At 42.9% G+C, this 15,656-nt stretch overlaps 1 protein-coding gene across 1 annotated transcript in view; it reads right to left on the bottom strand.

The window, feature by feature from the left end:
* Positions 1-7,382, bottom strand: part of LOC134566015 (homeodomain-interacting protein kinase 2-like) — a 33,055-nt gene extending 25,673 nt beyond the window's left edge. The window contains exons 1-7 of the mRNA XM_063425729.1: positions 6,862-7,382; positions 6,600-6,723; positions 4,097-4,216; positions 3,554-3,640; positions 2,503-2,687; positions 1,973-2,033; positions 522-707 (exon numbers count right to left, since the gene is read on the bottom strand). Coding sequence (XP_063281799.1) covers positions 522-707; positions 1,973-2,033; positions 2,503-2,687; positions 3,554-3,640; positions 4,097-4,216; positions 6,600-6,723; positions 6,862-7,382 — 1,284 coding nt within the window. The remainder of the gene's footprint in view (positions 1-521; positions 708-1,972; positions 2,034-2,502; positions 2,688-3,553; positions 3,641-4,096; positions 4,217-6,599; positions 6,724-6,861) is intronic.
* Positions 7,383-15,656: the final 8,274 nt, after the last annotated feature.

Consider the following 15,656-nt stretch of genomic DNA (forward strand, 5'->3'; position numbering starts at 1 on the left):
CATAAAAAGAAAAAAACAGACATCAGAATGGATTAATTTAATGGGCCCAGCGAAGGACTGACCACTCGGGTAGATAGGTCATGGACAGTCTCGGTTGAACAGCCATGCCGTGCCTCAGATCATAGATCTTCCCAGACATAAAGGCAAAACTTGACAGACATATTCCAGCCATAGGAATATTAGTAACCAAAAATCCTTGCACTCGGAGAGGGCCCTTGATTTCCTATTGAAGCCCTGTGTGTTGTTAGTCTGCCCCATCAACATAGTCCTGTATCTCCTATCATAGAAAGAATATGTGATATACTATGTATTCTATTTTATCTACAGGGAGATGTAGAAAATTAAAGTAGCTGATAAACCGAGAGTTAGAAGGAGCCTCGATAATGATGGATACATGATGCTATGTGATATGCACCCAGTGTCTGAATATACAATTAAGGTGGCACACATAGGAAGTAGCTGTGTGTTCACTGGAAGCCAGAACTCACTAGTGTCAGAAGTCTCTCCTGATATACTTTTACCTTCTTCTTTGGATCTTCTTCTTCCTGAGGTGTTTTATAGTCCTCATCCTGATCCTCGGTGCCCATTTCTGGTGGAACCTGACATACTTTTATCTTCTTATTTGGATCTTCTTCTTCCTGAGGTGTTTTATAGTCCTCATCCCGATCCTCGGTGCCCATTTCTGGTGGAACCTGACACACTTCCTGCTGTAACATATTATATAGAGTAAAAAAAGAATTTGGTGAAAAGTAAACCCCAGAATTTGCTCCATCATTAATACAAACTGGCATTTTCTTCATTCATTCTAGGAATTTGTTTTTAGAAATCCTCTTATGATAAACTAAATTTATAGACCCTGGGAAATGAAGGAATATTTTAATAGGATTTCTTATTAATTTAAGAGTAATGTGGGGAACTGTCAAAGTACGCTGCAGGATGCTGGACACCCACAGTAGTTTTTCACATGTTTTGTGAAGATCACAAGGTGATTACATTAAAGGATCACTTAACACAAACATGTATTCCTGACCATATAGTGTTAACACCACCATCTAGCCCCCCTGGGCCCCTCATGCCTCTATAAATATAGTAAAAATCTTACTGTATTCAAGCCTGAAGCTGTAAATCTGCATTCTGTTAGACTCAGAAAAACAAGCAGTCTGCTGACATCATCACCAGTCACAGTACTTCCCATAGGATTGGCTGAGACTGACAAGGAGGAAGATCAGGGACAGAGCCAGCATGATTAAAACACAGCCCTGGCCAATCAGCATCTCCTTATAGAGATGAATTGAATCAATTAATCTCTATGAGGAAAGTTCAGTGTCTGCATGCAGTGGGAGGAGATACTGAATCACAGGATGCTTGTGCACAGCAGATCTGAGTGGATGGAGGCATGATATGCCTCCATCAACTCTGAAGTCCCTCTGGTTCCCTCTGAGTGACTGCAACTGGAGGTGTTCCTAGCTTTCAATGTAAACACTGTACTTTCTCAGAAAATACAGTGTGTACATGAGAAAGGCTTCAGGGAGCTATAGTTCTCACCTGAATTACCTCATTAAGCTGAATTTGTTCAGGTGACTATAGTGTCCCTTTCATGTTCAACTCAAGAATGGGGGCCTAGAGTACTTTGTATCAACCTCCAGCTCTTCTGCCTGTTAATGGGTGAAAGGCATGGGGGAGGGGGTGCATTGGCTATATTCTAATCACTAAACATAGAAAAACAGAATATGCAAGGATAGAATTAATATGGAAGAGAACGGGTTATTGATCCAAGCAGAAATCTGATTGTTATTAAGGAGTAAATAATGATTATTTTCCCTTTCTGGTGGCATAATTGATCATCTCTTCAATTAGTTTATTCTGTTTGTTTGTTTTTTTGCCTTTGTTAAGAGTAACAGTCGGAAAAGATGCGTTTGAAGGTTGAACTTGATGGAGTCAAGTCTCTTTTCTTCCAGGATTACCATGTAACTATTAAGTAGAGTCTTACCTGCTGTTTGCTGATCTCCATTGTCTGACGGCAGGGATTTACACTGGGAAAAGAGAGAGAAAAACAGGGGGATGAAATGATATGAAAAGAAAAATGTCATATAGGAAAAAAGGAAGCGAAAAGTATTTTGAAGAAATAAATGAGTGGAAAGGGATGGAAGGATGGGAACAAATGATGAGTGAAAGAATAAAAACATAAAATAATGTGAGGAAGAATACACAAAAATGAGCAATTGCTGGATAAAAACATCCTTCCAAGGACTGAGGAATAAACGATTGTAGCTTTTTCTGAGAAGCTACGAGGGGGACACCTTCACTAAAGATCCCCCATCTGTTGTTTAAAGGTAATAGTACTCTCTTAATCATTTTAAATACTATAAACGCCATCCACCATGGTGAATTTACAGCTCGAATGCTGGAGGTTACCTGTACAATATCTAGAAATTCTACATATTCTAGGAGATATATCTCCTATGTTCTCTGTCCCATTCCCAAGCAAGAATAATGACGTACTATGAGCTCTGTGAAAAGTTCTCTAGATGAGCCATTGTGATGAAGGCATGGCCAAGAGTTCCCATCGGAGTTATCCTCTTGTTTGGATCCATAGTAAGCATCTGCTTTATCAGGTCCAGACACTGCCATATGTCTGCCATCTCCACCAGTATGTCACTGCTCTCATTCTCTGATGGTAAATGTATCTGAAAAGAGAAGATGAGTTTTTGAGTGGGGTATATGTCACTGCCATGTGATCTCCATTAGGGGTGTAGACAGTACAGTAAGTGGCCTGGCTGCTACTCGGTTCCAGCTACGTCAAATAGGGATTTGAAGGCATCAGGAGGCTAATAATAGTCAGAAAGGGGTACTCATATAAAGACAAGAGACCTATATGCCTGTCTAAGAAATTGAAACGATATAAATGAATATTCAAACTATCTTACATTACAAAATAACGTAGTGTACAGGAGTGGAACGAAAAAAAAGTTTTAAAATGTGTTTATCCAGTGGAGTGCCCTTATGAATAATAGAAATATATTTTTGGACCCCCAAGTTATTGCCCCTCACACCTAAAGCTTGCTTGAAGAAATTGTTCCAGCATGTTCTCTGTGCTTAGATTCAAGTGTGATTATATCCATGGTAAGTTACTGGGAAATGGGAGAGTTCTGGCCAACATAGTACTGTCTTAAATGTTCCTACTCGTCACGCTGTACTAATCTGTTTCGGGCACACTGCTTCCATTTTCCCACTAGACCACCAACAAGAAGAGAGAAGGCAAGATGTGAATTCCCTGGGCACCTGGGACTCTGGGAGGTAATCACGATTGCACCCCACAATGATTTTTACTATATATTTATGTTCAAGAATGGTGGCAGTACTAATGAAAAGTGATTTAGGGAAATTGTATATCTTTGCAGAGAAATGATTAACCTTCATTGTTTAACTTTACTGACAAAGAAGACATTTTTAAAAAACTTTTCTGCCTATCCAAAATATCCTATCCCGTGGCTGAGAGAAAGTTGTACTCTTTTATTTTGGGGTGATTGTGTTATCCCCAGGAATGCCGTACCTGCATCATGTCATCAAGACAGTTGAAGATGTATTTCCTGTTTTCTGCAGGATACATTCCAGTCTCACGTCTGTATTCTCTGACAGTCTAGAAAAGAGGACAAACAAAATGTCCCATTAATCTCAGGAATGAGACAATCATCCGATGCAACATTCTTTAGAACCCCAATGGGTTTCCTGGTTCTGGAAGGATGGGACCAACACCTTACCCAGCATTTAGATTTTTTAATAAGCATGATGTTGTGAAAACTTGCTCCTAAAATGGGCTCAAAACTGTCCGAGAAAGGGGTAAAGTAGTTAACGCTTTACCGGGAGGAACTGTTATTTATCTAACATTTATCTAAACGTCCAACGTGACTGAATGCTAGTGGATGAAACTTCATTTGGTTTAACAGAACGACAGACATTAAAGGCCTGGAGTGTCGCTTTAATCACTGCCAGCGCTGTCATGATATCACAGGATTTTTTTTTTAATCCTTTTGTCCTGACGCAGTTAAATATAATTTTTTTTAAATTTAAATAAAGTTGATATTTAAGGTCCCACCTTCAATCTCCATGATAAGTGCGAGGAATCCATGTCTCTATTAAAATAATAATCCATCTTTGTTCCTCTGCTCAGCATGCCTTGAGGTGGCAATCCCTGAGTGTGGGTGATGAATCGGATCTGCGGGGAGAATGCGAGAGATTATAACAATGAATACAAGTACCGGCACCTTCCAATAAAACCGTAACACAGCCCGAATTAACAGCTTCTGCTCTGTCTGATTACCTGCGATTTCACAACTCTTTAATAACTAACATTTTGCGATGTTACACTTCAGAAATGAAGTAAATGAATGGGAACTGGCATTGTACAATGAATATATGAATGATTTAACTATACAAAGACAGGCAGAATATGTGATAGTATGTTATATCATACTTCGATGTTAGACAAAGAAAGAAACGAGAAAAGATGGAGCCTTTGATGACTGGCACCACCGTGTGGGGGATGACCCCTGTATAAAGTAGCATAAAGAAGAAGAGAATTGGAGGTAACAGTACTAAATGGTTAAAAAAAACGGGGAATCACTTTGATGGTATGGTGGATAAAGAAATGTATGGAATAAAACGTCACTTTTAATCTTGTAGATAAAAACCCTTTAGTATAAGGGCTAGATATATATCTATTGAACCCACTGACAGACAAACACTAAATAAAGAAAATTGAGGTGAATCACATAAAATCAAATTGTGTAAATTGTAATGTCCAGAGATCGTCCTATAGCAGGATTTAACAATATTATCTGCAGTTTAATACTGAAAGGTAAAACTAGAATACAATTATTATAGAAGTTCTTCAATGTAACCTAAATGAACAAAAGTAAGCCACTGAGAACAGGGCTGTAATGTGATAGTTAAATGGTTAACCACGCTATCTAAGGGTTAGAGTGTGAAACATACATACATACAGACAGACTTACATACAGACAGACATACATACAGACAGACAGACATACAGACAGACAGACAGACATACATACACATACATACATACATGCACACACACAGCTCATTTTCCAGCCACCCTCCTGTCTCTTACCTTTTCTTTGCAGGAGGGTGGCTGGGGATGATGGGAGTCAGCGCGGCTCCCTCTACACTGCCTGGCTCTCCCTCTTCACGGCTGGGCGCGCGCTCCTCCCGCGCGGAGTGAGCTGGGAAGAAGTGACCACTTCCTCCCAGCAGCACTTGCTGTGGCTGCTTTTTTTTTTTTTTTTTTTTAAAGGGGCCCGGTTGCGCTATACCACGGCCACAGCGCTGACCGGGCCCCTGAAGGAGGGGGCCCATTGGGTGGCCCTAAGTGTGTGGGCCACCCGATGGGCCCCACATGTGGGGCCTGGGCACCCCAGGGCCGCCGGGCCCGTGAAAACCGTTATGGTTGTCACCCCCTGATGGCGGCCCTGTATATGCAAATATATGAATACCTGCTAATATATTACTCATTCATGCTTTATGTTCAGTAAAGATAAGTTTACGTTAAGCGACTTACAAAATAATATAAAAAATTAGGCATTGATAATAAATTGGAAATGTAACTAAGGGTGCTATCGCTATATTAACCCTACTCTGTGAAAATTCTTGCATTTCCCTTTCTTTATTCTGTACCCTTCGCACGTGCCTTAATAAAAGAAAGATTGACAAAAAAAATTTGTGTTGATACAATAAATGAGAGAGATGCAAATTGCATTTGAACAAAAAAAGCAAAAAATGCAAAAATTGCTTGTGTCCTTAAAGTTATGTCCAGCTTCTGAAGCTGTGTCCTTAAGGGGTTAAGGGTTTTTAGCTACAAGATTAAAAGTGACGTTTTATTCCATACATTTCTTTATCCACCATACCATTAAAGTGATTCCCCGGTGTTTTAACCATTTAGTACTGTTACCTCCAATTCTCTTTTTCTTTGTTCTATGTTATATCATAATATAATAACCACATCTGCTGGGTTCCTCATTGTGTTGCTGGCCACACTTACATCAAAAGGGTTTTTCCTCTTCTTTATTATCAAGTTTAAAACCTGGGGTGTAATTACCTTTTATAATAAACTGTACGGATTTAATAAGCAGATTTGTTATACGCCTACAATCTCCTAAAGGGATTTACCTAAATGACCAAATAAATTAAATGTTCTGATTAATAATAGGACTCAGGATTATTCAAGTGGGAAATCATAGTGAATTTCAAACGTAAGCCCAAAGTGGCCAAAATAGAAACATGTACTTTGAATTCCCAATAATTATTTGGACTTTTTCACCTTAAATTAAAATTTACATTGAATTCCCAATAATTTTTATTAAATAACTCTGAATGTTTGTTAATTCACTACAATTTTTATTAGTAACTATACCTCACTGATTGGAGCTAAACTGACCATTTTATCTTACATTACACTTTGACACCTGTCGGTACAAGCAATTCAAACAGCTACATGATACCTTTCTATATGAATTAATTCTGAATTTCTGACTATGATCTTATTATCAGACATAGGTATCTATTGGATTTGAACTGACCAGATCATATTCGCTTCCTCCGGGATATAGCATCCATCCTGTAAACAGCTCTGCCGTGATGCAGCCCAAAGACCACATGTCTATAGCCTCCCAGAATGGTAATCCCAGGATAATTTCAGGAGCTCTGCAAGTTATTAACGGGGGGAGAAAGAGAAGGAAGAAAAGGGTTATTTAAATAATTTAGATTTCAAAGCTGTTGAAAGGTTGGCTTAAATATATCAGATGTTTTGGATCTTAAGTGTAAATGATACAAATAAATTACCTATAAGGTCTTGTTTGCAGATAACTGGAGCATTCTGCCTCGGACACGTGGAATGCACATCCAAAGTCGATCCCCTTGACCTTAAATGGGTGCCTGGACGTGTCCACCAGCATGATGTTCTCTGGCTTTAAGTCTGTGTGGATAATTCCAAGACTCTTCAGCTTTGCAAGTGCTGTGCCCACCTGCTGTACGATAGGGCGGATGTACCTAACAGGTAATGGGCAAAATTCATTTTGCTCCATGAAGGCTAGCAGACTCATTTCCAGCATCTCAAATACAAGGCAGAGGCGATCCTCATGCATGAAAAACTCGAATGCTTTCACTACATTGAATTTGTCTGGGTTTTCCTTGTTGAGCTGGAACAGCATGTCTATCTCAGCTAGACCATCTGCGTAGGAATGGAGTCCTTTTTTGAGCATTTTGACGGCTACTTTCTCGCCAGTTTCATGTTTCTCACATTCTACTACATCCTCGAAGGCACCACTGCCCAGGAGCTTCAAAACTTTATAAGTATCGGTCATGGAGTGCAGGGTTACATGGCGCTCCGACTGCTGATCGTATTGACTGAGAGGAAAAAGAGGAAACAGGTTAATTTTAAACTAACTCTCTGTATGAATCCATCTAAATCAGGGTTGTTTGCTACCCATTTGTAGTTTGACTTTTTGTATTCTCTGAATTAGGGAATTTAGATAAAGATCCCACTGATTTAAAGGTAACTGAAGGCAGCTGAGTGGTTATCTGGATAAGGGTGAAATATTTGAATTAGCCTTTTGGGAATAGTTTGTTATCACATAGAATGGTTTGACTTCTTACCTAGGGCCGGGGACGCTCCCTGACCCTCCCTGACATCACTACTGAGGATGGAGAGCCAGAAGCTCTCTGTCTGAGCTAAGCCTTACAGTGCAGGCCTGAGATGATTGGCAAAATAAATCAAGGGCCCCCTTACAGGCCCCACCCATGCTCCGCAGCAAGCCCCACCCTTGTCCCACCACCAGTCACACCCTACACAATCTTTAGACACAAGGAACAAAAGTGCAATAATCCCCTCGATGCCCGCGTAGAGACTACAATCAGGGCCGGTGCAAGGATTTTTGGCTACACAGGCGAAGATTAATTTTGCTGCCCCGCCTTCCCCCATACTGGACCCTTACGAACATACCTAAGCAGAGCATTGGACCAATATTACTAAGTCATGTTTGTCACATTTACTGAATGAGGTGAACATGTATAAAATATAAGTTCATCAAACAGGCAAATTAGAAACTTGGCAGCATTAACAAAAACAAGCACTAGCACCAATAACAACAAAAACAGTTGTAACTTGCAGAAATACACAGAGAGAACATACTTTATCTTCTGACTGTAGGTTTTTCAAAGGGAAGTTAAGGATTTTTTTTTTTATTAAACACTGAATTAAAAAGTGAATTGAAACAATTTAGCCAATAAAAGTGTACATGTGTTAAAATGTTTTAATTCAGACATGACATTACCTTGTGGTGTACCTTAAAATACTACATAAGAGGTATAATTATAAAAATAGGTACTCAAACAAAAAGAAACATTGAGTAACCTGCACATTAAGCTAGCCAATCTAGAAAGACTCCATAAGGTCACCTTAGATCCCTCCACCATGTCAGAGATCAAAAAGGTGAAAGATGATATAGCTGTCAGGATCGGGACAGGGATCCAACACGCAGAGTACAAACAGTAGCCAGATACGTATACCGGACCTTAGAATGGCCGGACTAACGTAATTAGTACAGTATAGAATGGTCAAAGACAAGCCGAGGTCGAGGGTAACAGAAGACAGGTAAGCGAGAGACAAGCCGAATCAAGGGTAACAGAGATAAGCAGAGTAAGGTAAACAAGCCGGGTCAAAACCAAAAGGGATAATAGAATACACAAGCACTGAGTGACTAGAACAAGCTAGAACCACGACAGGGCAATGAGCTAATGAAAGAAGCTCTGTTAAATACCCTGTTCAGAGCAGTAACCACGCCTCCGAGGCTTCCTGATTGGTCCTGCAGCAATTGAGTGACAGGTCGTTCCGGAGGAGTGTCCTGATGACAACTTCCTGCCTAGATGCTGTAAAAGGCAGTCACTCCCTCGCGGCCGGCCTTGCATGACCGGATAGACCGTGGGGAAGGGTGCCATCAGGCCGTCTGGATGGAGGAACAGCTAAGTCTCTACCTCTTTCGGAGGTAGAGACCACAGGTACCCTGACAGTACCCCCCCTCTCAGATACGCCCACCGGGCGGAATACACCAGGGCGAGAAGGGAATCGAGAGTGAAACGCCCTGCGGAGACGGGGAGCATGCACCTCCTCCTGAGGTACCCAACTTCTCTCCTCAGGACCATAACCCTTCCAATCGACCAGATATTGCAGTTTCCCCCGGGAGATTCGAGAATCAACGATGGAATTGACCTCATACTCCCACTGACCCTCCACCTGAACTGAGCGGGGAGGGGCGATCGTGGAAGAGAACCTGTTACATATTAATGGTTTTAGCAAGGAAACATGAAATGAATTAGGAATGCGTAAGGCATTAGGCAACGCTAAACGATACGCAACTGGGTTAATTTGAGACAGTACCCTGTAAGGTCCAATATATCGAGGAGCAAACTTCATGGACGGCACTTTTAACCGAATGTTTCTAGTACTTAACCATACTCTATCGCCTGGAACAAACACCGGTGCTGCCCTTCTACGTTTGTCAGCGTGTTTTTTAACCAGCGTAGAATTGTGCAGAAGGATTTGTCGAGTTTGATCCCACAACTCTCTTAAATTGGCAACATGAACATCCACCGACGGTATCCCTTGAGAAGAAGACTCGGAAGGATGGAAGGATGAAAGCCATAATTCAAGAAAAAAGGGCTAGAATGCGTAGAATCACAAATGAGATTGTTATGTGCAAACTCCGCCCAAGGAATCAAACCGACCCAATCGTCCTGGTGTTCTGAAACGAAACAACGTAAATATTGTTCAACTTTTTGGTTAGTGCGTTCAGCAGCTCCATTGGACTGAGGATGATAGGCAGAGGAGAAATTCAATTTAATGCCTAGTTGGGAGCAGAATGATCTCCAAAAACGGGAAACAAATTGGGAGCCTCTGTCAGAAACAATCTGGGAAGGTATCCCATGCAAACGGAAAATCTCCCTGGCGAATATCTCCGCTAATTCGGGCGAAGATGGGAGTTTAGGTAAGGGAATGAAGTGAGCCATTTTAGTACATCTGTCTACCACAGTGAGGATGACAGTCTGCTTTTTAGAGATAGGCAAATCAACAATGAAGTCCATTGCCAGGCAGGACCAAGGCTTTTCAGGAACCTCTAAAGGGTGTAGAAATCCGCATGGAAGCGAATGGGGTAGCTTGGTCTTGGTACAAACTTCACATGCCCCGATGAATTCTTTAATATCCTTGCGTAAGTCAGGCCACCAAAAATCTTTAGAGACCAGCGCATAAGTCTTGCGGATGCCAGGATGCCCAGCCACCTTACTGTTATGGAGACAGCGTAGCACCTCCAGTTGGAGAGCGGCAGGAACGAAGTGTCGATCCCCAGGGGTCTGTTTGGGTGCCAAATGCTGAAACTTCATGATCTCAGAAAGCAATGGAGAGTGAATCCTGATATTCGTGTTCGCGATGATATTCCCCTTAGGAACTATGGAGGACAGAAGTGGTTCAGTTATAGTGGATGGTTCATATTGACGAGACAATGCATCGGCTTTAGAGTTCTTAGAACCAGGTCTATACGTAAGTACATAATTAAAGTGAGTGAGGAACAAGGCCCAGCGAGCCTGCCTGGCGGACAAGCGCTTCGCCTCCCCAATATAAGACAAGTTCTTATGATCCGTTAGAATAGTAACAGGGTGTAGTGTCCCTTCCAGTAAATGTCTCCACTCCTTTAAAGCCTTAATGACCGCTAACAATTCCCTCTCCCCGATGTCATATCTGCTCTCAGGCCCAGAATTTTTTTTAGAGAAGAAACCACAAGGGTGTAACGGTTTATCCACCCCTAACCTTTGGGACAGAACAGCCCCAACTCCTGTCTCAGAAGCATCGAACTCGAGCAAGAAAGGCAGAGTCGTCTCAGGATGAACTAGAATGGGAGCTGAGGCAAAAAGTTCCTTGAGAGTCTTAAAAGCACCAAGAGCTTCCTCAGACCAGAACTTAGTATCAGCCCCTTGTTTGGTCATATTGGTAATAGGCGCAATGATAGAGGAGTAACCCTTAATGAAGCGCCTATAGTAGTTGGAAAACCCAATAAACCTTTGGATAGCCTTGAGTCCTTTGGGCAAAGGCCAGTCTAAAATAGATTGGAGTTTACCAGGATCCATTTTAAAACCTTCCCCAGAAATCACGTACCCAAGAAAGTCTACCTGAGCCTGATCAAAACTGCACTTCTCCAATTTGCAGTATAGACCATGTTGCAGAAGTTTGTGTAACACCTTTCTGACCTGTCTATGGTGAGTCTCAATCTCCTTAGAGTGTATTAGTATGTCGTCCAGGTAAACAATAACACAATCATGCTGAAACTCCCTAAGTACCTCATTAATCAAATCTTGAAATACTGCAGGAGCATTGCATAGTCCAAATGGCATAACAGTGTATTCGTAATGGCCATACTGGGTATTGAATGCCGTCATCCACTCGTGACCTTGCTGGATTCTCACCAAATTGTAAGCCCCTCTGAGATCTAACTTGGTGAAGATTTTGGAGCCCTTAAGACGATCAAATAACTCGGTAATCAGTGGGATAGGATAGGCATTTCTGACAGTTATTTTATTCAAGCCTCGGTAATCGATACAAGGTCTCAGAGTGCCATCCTTCTTCTTAATGAAAAAGAACCCCGCCCCGGCCGGAGAAGAAGACCTCCTGATAAATCCCTTTTCTAAATTCTCCTGAATATACTCCTCTAGAACCGAGTTTTCCTGAACAGACAAAGGATATACATGGCCCCTCGGAGGCATAGTCCCGGGTAGAAGCTTAATTTTACAGTCAAATGACCTGTGTGGCGGCAAAGAATCGGCATTCTTCTTGTCAAACACTGCCCTTAAGTCTAGGTAAAGGTCTGGTATTTATCTCTCTGTGGACTGAGTAGGATTCTCCTGTATGTTAATATTAGCTAATGGAGAAACCTTGCACAGACACCGATCCTGGCAGCCCTGGCCCCACGAGAGTATCTCCCCTAACTCCCAATCGATAATAGGGTTATGTTCTTTCAACCATGGGTACCCCAGAACTATGGGAACGGAAGGAGACAAAATGAGCAGAAGAGATAAATTCTCCACGTGTAGGACACCAACACCTAACTCAATGGGTATGGTCTCACGAAAGATAACAGGATCTAGTAGTGGTCTACCATCTATGGCCTCAACGGCCAAGGGTGTCTCCCTTAGCTGGGATGGGAAATTGTTTTTACTAGCAAAGGCTTGGTCGATAAAATTCTCAGCAGCACCGGAATCTATCAAAGCCATAGCCCTTACTACTTCCCTCCCGCAAGTTAAGGAAACTGGTAGCAGAAGCCTGTGATCTTTATAATTAGGAGTAGAGGACAAAATAGAAACACCCAAGGCCTGTCCTCTAGAGAGACTTAGGTGCGAGCGTTTCCCGGGCGGTTAGAACAGTTCGAGAGTAAATGACCCTTAACTCCACAATACATACACAAACCCTCTCTTCTCCTGTACTGTCTTTCCTCCTCAGAGAGGCGGGTATACCCTATCTGCATAGGTTCAGGAAGCAAAGATACCGTGGAGTCAGGACTTGGAAAAGCGGGGGCTAACCTAAAAGAAGGTCTCCGGTTCCTCTCTCGAGTGTTCTGTCTCTCTCTTAAACGTTCATCTATACGAGAGATGAACGAAATTAAATCCTCTAAGTTCTCAGGGAGTTCTCTGGTAGCAACCTCATCAAGGATTACTTCAGATAAGCCATTCAAAAATACATCCACATACGCCTGCTCATTCCACTTGACCTCCGACGCCAGAGACCTGAACTCTAGTGCATAATCCACCAGTGTTTGGTTCTCCTGTTTCAGACGCAACAGTAATCTGGTGGCATTAACCTTTCTACCTGGAGGGTCAAATGTTCTTCTAAAAGCAGTTACAAAGGCGTTATAGTTATAAACTAATGGGTTATCGTTCTCCCATAATGGGTTGGCCCATCTCAGAGCTTTCTCAATAAGTAGGGTGATAATAAATCCTACCTTTGCCCTATCTGTAGGATAAGAGCGAGGTTGCAATTCAAAGTGGATACTAATTTGGTTTAAGAAACCACGACACTTCTCAGGAGCCCCACCATAGCGTACTGGGGGGGTAATGGGAGAAGAAGGGGTATTACGTATCTCCTCTGGTGGGTTATTGGCACGAGATAATAGAGCCTGTAGCGCAAGCGCCATCTGATCCATTCTGTGATCCATGGCTTCAAACCTAGGATCAGGAGAAGCCAGCTGACTGTTTGTACTTGCAGGATCCATTGGCCCTGTCGTAATGTCAGGATCGGGACAGGGATCCAACACGCAGAGTACAAACAGTAGCCAGATACGTATACCGGACCTTAGAATGGCCGGACTAACGTAAGTAGTACAGTATAGAATGGTCAAAGAAAAGCCGAGGTCGAGGGTAACAGAAGACAGGTAAGCGAGAGACAAGCCGAATCAAGGGTAACAGAGATAAGCAGAGTAAGGTAAACAAGCCGGGTCAAAACCAAAAGGGATAATAGAATACACAAGCACTGAGTGACTAGAACAAGCTAGAACCACGACAGGGCAATGAGCTAATGAAAGAAGCTCTGTTAAATACCCTGTTCAGAGCAGTAACCACGCCTCCGAGGCTTCCTGATTGGTCCTGCAGCAATTGAGTGACAGGTCGTTCCGGAGGAGTGTCCTGATGACAACTTCCTGCCTAGATGCTGTAAAAGGCAGTCACTCCCTCGCGGCCGGCCTTGCATGACCGGATAGACCGTGGGGAAGGGTGCCATCAGGCCGTCTGGATGGAGGAACAGCTAAGTCTCTACCTCTTTCGGAGGTAGAGACCACAGGTACCCTGACAATAGCTCCCTGAATTTCCTTCTGCCCCAGGCTTTCCTTGCTTCTCCTCTACCACAGGATCTCTCTGCTCTCCCTTCTGCCCCAGGTTCTCCCTGCTCTTCCTGCTGCCCCAGGCACTTCCCTCTGCCCCAGGATCTCTCTGCTTCTCCTTTTTCCCAGGCTATCCTTGCTCTTCCCTCTGTTCCAGGCTCTACCTGCTATTCCCTCTGCCCAATGCTCTTCCTGCGTTTCCCTCTGCCTCAGGCTCTCCCTGATTCTCCTCTGCCCCGGGCTCCCCCTGATTCTCCTCTGCCCCCGGCTCTCCCTGCTCTCCCCTATACCTGGGCTGTTTGTGAGGGGTGCTCTGTTTGTGAGGGGTGGTGTGTGTGTGTGTGTGGAGCTCTGTAAGTGTGTGTGTGTGTGGGGGGGGGGGGTGCTGTGTCTGTGAGAGAAGGGTGCTGTGTGTGAGGGGTGCTGAGTGAGAGTGGTGTTGTGTGTGTGTTAGGGGTGCTGTGTGTGTGTGGAGTGCTGTGTGTGAGTGACAGGGGTGCTGTGTGTGAGGAGTGCTGTGTTTGTGTGTGTGCAAGGGGTGCTGTGTGAGGGGTGCTGTGTGTGTGTGACAGGGGTGCTGTGTGTGTGTGTGTGTGTGTGTGACAGGGGTGCTCTGTGTGTGACAAGGGTACTGTGTGTGGGAGGGGTGCTGTGTAAGGGGTGCTCTGTGTGTTTGTGAGGGGTGCAGTGTGTGTGACAGGGGTTCTGCGTGTGTGTGGGGGGAGGGGTGCTGTGTGTGTGTGCTCTGTGTGTGTGTGACAGGGGTGCAGTGTGTGTGCGTATGTGAGGTGTGCTCTGTGTGGGTGATGGGTATTGTGTGTGTGTGTGTGGTGGGGGGGGGGGGTGGATGTGGGGTGCCTATATATGGGGGGGGGGGGAGAATAGGAGTAATGCATAAAAAAATGTATTACTAAAAAAATGTATATATTATACATTACCTTTTCCATAGGGAGAGGGGACATTGTGGTCCTGTGGAGGTGAGCAGCTCTATCCAGTGTTTGTGACTAAGTGGCTACTAAAAAAGACTGGACATACCCCACTTGCAATACCTTGGGTTGTCTACTTTTGCAAATGGTATGCCATCATGGGGGTAAGTCTCATTCCTGTCTACCAAACGGTCTCAAAGGTAACATTACTAATCTGGCACATTTTAATGTAAAAAAACTGAAAAATGGAATGTCCTGTACTTGACCCTGTAACTTCCCAAAACAGTGTAAAACCTGTATATAGGGGGTACTGTTGTACTCGTGAGACTTTGCTGAATACAAATATGTGCATTTCATTGCAGTAAAAGCGAACAGTATTATGACATTTACAGCTGAAATGTCAGGCGGAACTACAATTCTTTTTAAAAATGTTAAACTTCTCACAGTTTTATTTTATTCATATTAAATTGTTTCATATATAAATATTTGATATGAAATGAAAGCCCTGTTTCTCCTGAACAAAATGATAAATAATAAGTGTGGGTGCACATAATATGAAAGAGGGGAATTACGGTTGAACAGACATATAGCGCAAATTCCAGGTTTTATTTACATTTGTGTATTGATCAGAACGTGCACTATTGACTCCGTCCTGAAGGGGTTAAAAAGTGAATTGAAACAATTCAGCCAATAAAAGTGTACATGTGTTATAATTTTGTTTTTCAGTTTCCAATTGACTACAATGTGATTGTTACTTAATAAACCTGCGTTGAGCTGATCTGATTGCAATGAGAGT

This window comes from Pelobates fuscus, chromosome 6 (genome assembly GCF_036172605.1).
Source record: "Pelobates fuscus isolate aPelFus1 chromosome 6, aPelFus1.pri, whole genome shotgun sequence".
NCBI classification, from domain to species: Eukaryota; Metazoa; Chordata; class Amphibia; order Anura; family Pelobatidae; genus Pelobates; species Pelobates fuscus.